Raw genomic sequence first — 5,357 nt, 5'->3', positions numbered from 1 at the left:
TCTGATTAATTCTTTTAATCAGACGTATTTTTTCTTTTTATTCCTAATCGAGAAAGAGACATTAAAATAGTAGAAGTACGTGGGGATATACCTAAAAGATGCTAAAATTATTCTCCGAATTCAAAATCTCAGTACTCTATATAAACTAAAAACTAATCATCCTTAAATCATCTCATTGCCTTCCAAATTTCCTCCCCTTCAATTGGTAAGATTTAGTTCATAATTGTTATCCATTCTCATTTCTACTTTCAAAACGTTTATTTTTGTCTAAACTTTTATTTCTTTTGACATTATTCATGTATTCAAAACGTTAATTTCATATTAAAAAATTATCAATTTTAATAAGTTTTTTTCATCACAAATCCAACATAGGAGATAGTTATTGTTATTGTTATTATTTTGTATAACAACTGTTTAACTAAGAAACGTTTAGAGTGTTGAGTTGACTATTATAGTTTGTGAGTTATAATAGTCTGTATTTGATGATGTTGACTATTTTAGTCTAAATTATAATAGTCAGAAAAAAAAAAACGAAAGTTATTTTGATTATGATTTGAAGTAATAAAAAAAGCAATAATGAGAATATATGTATTTTTTGAAAGCAGGATTGAATTGAAATCAAGAAGGAATTAAGAAAATGCCTCAAGAATTGGGAGTTCTAAACGCACTTGATGTTGCAAAGACCCAATGGTACCATTTCACAGCCATCATCATAGCTGGAATGGGGTTCTTCACCGACGCCTACGATCTTTTCTGCATTGCAGTGGTGTCGAAATTGCTCGGTCGGATATACTACTACACACCAGGGTCTCTTCGGCCGGGGTCACTTCCTCCGAACGTGTCGGCTGCGGTGAGCGGAGTGGCACTATGTGGAACGCTGGCGGGGCAGCTGTTCTTCGGGTGGCTGGGTGACAAGATGGGAAGGAAGAAAGTGTATGGTATAACGTTGGTTCTGATGGTGGTATGTTCATTTGGGTCAGGGCTTAGTTTTGGGCACTCGGCCAAAGCAACAATGACGACTTTATGTCTATTTCGGTTCTGGCTTGGGTTTGGGATTGGTGGTGATTACCCACTTTCCGCCACAATTATGTCTGAATATGCAAATAAGAAAACTCGTGGGGCTTTTATAGCAGCTGTTTTTGCCATGCAAGGATTTGGAATTTTGGCTGGTGGGATCGTCGCTTTGATTGTTTCAGGTACCAAAATGGGTCATACAAAACTCCGCATATATACATATTCAGTGAAGATTCTTATTATTATTTAACCTATTTTCAAAAAACAAATTTGAACGACTAAATTTTAGATTTATTAAAAATACATTAAAACTTTGACATCAAATAAAAACAAATATTTGTAACAATAATGTAATAAAGATTTTGTTGATTTGGGATGGCAGCTGCATTCAACAAGAGATTCTCAGCACCTTCATACGAGCAGGACCCAGTCGGCTCAACCGTACCAGAGGCGGACTATGTATGGCGCGTAGTTCTAATGTTCGGTGCCATCCCTGCAGGATTGACATACTATTGGCGTATGAAAATGCCCGAAACAGCCCGTTACACCGCTCTAGTGGCGAAAAATGCGAAACAAGCTGCAGCGGACATGTCGAAAGTGTTACAAGTAGAGGTGGAGGCAGAGCAAGAGAAGTTAGAGAAAATAGTAGGCACAACCAAAAACAGCTTCGGCTTGTTTTCCAAACAGTTCCTCAAACGCCATGGCCTCCATTTGCTTGGAACCACAAGCACTTGGTTCTTACTAGACATTGCATTTTATAGCCAAAACCTCTTCCAAAAAGACATTTTCACCGCAATTGGTTGGCTCCCTCCCGCTAAGACCATGAGCGGTTTAGAAGAGTGCTTCCGCATCGCCAAGGCCCAAACCCTCATTGCGCTTTGTGGGACCGTGCCAGGCTATTGGTTCACCGTGGCTTTGATTGATATCATTGGCAGATTCACCATCCAATTAATTGGGTTCATTATGATGACTATTTTCATGTTCGCCCTTGCTTTCCCTTACAACCATTGGATTTTGAAAGAGAATCGAATTGGGTTTTTGGTCATGTATTCCTTGACCTTTTTCTTTGCTAATTTTGGGCCTAATTCCACTACTTTTATTGTTCCTGCTGAAATCTTCCCGGCTAGGTTTAGGTCCACGTGTCACGGCATCTCCGCCGCCGCCGGCAAGGCCGGAGCAATCATCGGTGCTTTTGGGTTTTTGTATGCAGCACAAAATCCCGACCCGGCAAAGACCGACCCAGGTTACCCAGCGGGTATTGGTGTCAAGAACTCTCTCATTGCACTTGGTTGCATTAATTTCGTCGGCAGTTTGCTTACCTTGTTGGTGCCGGAACCTAAAGGAAAATCCCTCGAAGAGTTGACCGGTGAGAACGAGGCACCGGAGGAAAATGTCGTTGGCCACCAACAAGTGTGATTTATATTATATATGGTTTGTGTTTGGATATGAAACGACTCATTTTGTGATATGTTGTCAAAATGATAAATAATGTATAAGGGGTTTGGGGTATACATCATGTGATATGATTTTGGTTTTTTATTTCTTTCTGTATTTGGGTCTCATTTGTGTCATGTAATTGTTCTTAAATTTTCTTTTTAATGTAACCTTCTTTTTTTAAAAAAAGATATTAATTAGAATATATGATTTTTGTGATACGGGAAACAAAATGATCAAGGATTAATAGGTCTTTCTTTTATAAACACAATTTGGGATGCAAGAGGATTCACATTTAGATGGAAAAGAATTTAAATTGTAGGATCTTGATTTTAATAATAAACTAAGTTAGATTATGGGTTTGGATAGGAAACCAATCTCTCAAGCCTTTTTAACTTTTAGAATTTGTTTTTTGTTTTTCTCCCTATCATTTAAGAATTTGTTATCTATAATTGATTAAACTATCAAGGTCAAAGCTATTTTGTATACCATTAAATTCAAGGGAAAATTGCATAAACCACCCCTAAAATCTTTTGTTTCAGGTCAGTTACTTCTTACAATAATCTTGCAATGCAATAGTTATAAAGAAAGTGGATGAAGATGGCTTCTTTTTTTTTTTTTTTCCAAGATTAAGAAAGAAACAATTTTTTTTATAGCTTTTTTTGTTGTATGTCACGGAATTTGTTAGCTGATTCTCTACCCAGAAACTAATATTGATATATATAAATAAATGATCGCATTTCTTTTGACTTATAATGAAATACCCATCTATTTATCTGTTTCCTTTTATAGCTTCGTTGTCGGCTCCAATTGTCCAATTCAGTGCGGAATTTTCTTTTGCCAAGTGATGGAAATTCCCAAATTGGTGACTAGTTCCTACTTTTATTTTTTATCAGTTTCTTCTTTCATTGATTTTCCTCTATTTTTCCTCTAATTTTGCTTTCAATTTCGTGTTAGAATCCGTTTTCTCTCCGGGAAGTTAATCAATTGGAAGAAACGAAAAATACCAAGAAGATTTCAGTTTGTAGTTAGCCAAATGGTGTGCATTAGTCCACAAATTTCAATAGTTTGTAGCCTTCTTGCCCCAAAATTCAACCTAACAACCCCACCCACAAACCTAAGAGCTTTGATGAGGTTTCAGAAGTCAATGTAAAGAATGCAAATGGCAGATTCCATTACAGTTGAAGAACAAGAAAATTTGTTTTGGAGGAATGCCTTTTCAGCTTCTTTTCACTTGTATTCAATATATTTTAGGTATATACAACCTTTACACTTATATACATATTGTACTTCAATGTGGTTACACAACAATACAAAACAATAAAAGAATAATTACACATGGCTTGCTTTGGTTGGTGGAGAGGAATAATTATAACAAATTCTAAACAGATTTTGGTCACTCATTTCTGATTCTTCTCCACCTTCCATTTTCCTTTTCTATCTTTATTTGCTTCCCTAACATCCCCCCTCAAACTGAAGGGTACTTCAAGTACTCCCAGTTTAGATCTAAGTGTGTAGAATTGAAAATTGTTGAGTGGTTTGGTGAGACAATCAGCTAGTTGGTCTGCCAAAGGAACGTAGCAGATGGTGATTTCTCCTTTTAGGACATGGTCATGTACAAAGTGGATGTCAACTTCTACATGTTTAGTTCGAGAGTGAAACACCGGACTTGCAGCTAAGGCTCCTGCCCCCAGATTGTTGCACCATATGGTCGATCGAGCATTTGTTCTTAATCCCATCTCACTGAGTAGTTGTTGAAGCTAGATAACTTCGGATGTAGCATGAGCTAGTGCCCTGTATTCAAATTCTGTACTCGACCGTGAAACTACTGTTTGCTTCTTTGATGATCATGAGACAACGTTATTCCTTACAAATGGGTAGTAGGCAGCAACCAACTTTATGTCATCGAGATTGGAGGCCCAATCAACATCTGAGTAGGTAGAGACGGTTAAGTTTGGGCTTGTTGGAAGTAGAGGCCATAGTGTTTCGTGCCGCTGACATGCCGGAGTACTCGTTTAGCTGCCTGCCAGTGTACATCAGTTGGTGTCTGAAGGAATTGACTCAGTTGGTTGACTGCATAGGTGATGTCCGATCGTGTGTGTGTTAGGTATTGAAGAGCGCCTATGATGCTGCGATATATGTATAGACCAGAGATGAGCTGCCCATCGTTCTTGGATAGTTTCCTGCCTTGTACACTTAGTGATGACATTGGTTTCACATCAGTCATTTGCAGTTTGTGTAGTAGATCATCCACATACTTGGATTGATTCATCAAAAGACTAGACTCTAGGTAATGAACTTTTATGCCCAGGAAGTACCAAAGCTGTTCCAGATCCTTAAGTGCAAACTGAACATCAAGAGTTTCGATTAGTTGCTCCGTTAGTTTAGGATTGTTACCTGTGATGAGGATGTCATCGACATAAAAAAGTAGAAAGATTATTGATCCCATCGTTTGGTAGATAAACATTGAGGTGTCCGATCGAGATTGATGAAATACCCATTGTGTTAAGACAGAGCTGGGGGCAGTGTTCCATGCTCGTGGAGCTTGTTTTAGACCATAGATGGCCTTATCAAGTTTGCAGACATGGCCCCGGTGGCTAGCACATATATACATCATCTGTCAGCTTACCATTTAAGAATGCATTGTTGAAGTCAAGTTGTCTGAGGGACCAGCCTTGCGATACAACAACACTGATTACTACTCGAATTATGGAGGACTTCATCACGACAGGGCTGAACATCTCAAAGAAGTCCATACCATGATGTTGATGAAAGCCTTTTGCAACCAGTCGGGCCTTATACCATTGTATTGGGCCTTCCATATTTCTCTTTAGTCGAAATATCCACTTATTGCCAACTGTATTGTACAATGGAGAAGGTGGGACTAGTGTCCATGACGAGAGCTGAGT

At 38.2% G+C, this 5,357-nt stretch overlaps 1 protein-coding gene across 1 annotated transcript; it reads left to right on the top strand.

Annotated features, from left to right (window-relative positions):
• Positions 1-121: 121 nt before the first annotated feature.
• On the top strand, positions 122-2,613 carry LOC150031624 (putative inorganic phosphate transporter 1-3). The gene is made up of 3 exons (XM_090308844.1): positions 122-205; positions 606-1,196; positions 1,397-2,613. Exons 2-3 carry the CDS (start codon positions 638-640, stop codon positions 2,428-2,430), a joined length of 1,593 nt encoding a protein of 530 aa, XP_090164970.1. The 5' UTR covers positions 122-205; positions 606-637; the 3' UTR covers positions 2,431-2,613.
• Positions 2,614-5,357: the final 2,744 nt, after the last annotated feature.

The sequence above is a fragment of the Benincasa hispida genome, unplaced genomic scaffold (genome assembly GCF_027475165.1).
Source record: "Benincasa hispida cultivar pf3 unplaced genomic scaffold, pf3_genome.v1.1 HicScf107, whole genome shotgun sequence".
Classification (NCBI taxonomy): domain Eukaryota; kingdom Viridiplantae; phylum Streptophyta; class Magnoliopsida; order Cucurbitales; family Cucurbitaceae; genus Benincasa; species Benincasa hispida.
This window is presented reverse-complemented; position numbering and strand designations above follow the sequence as displayed.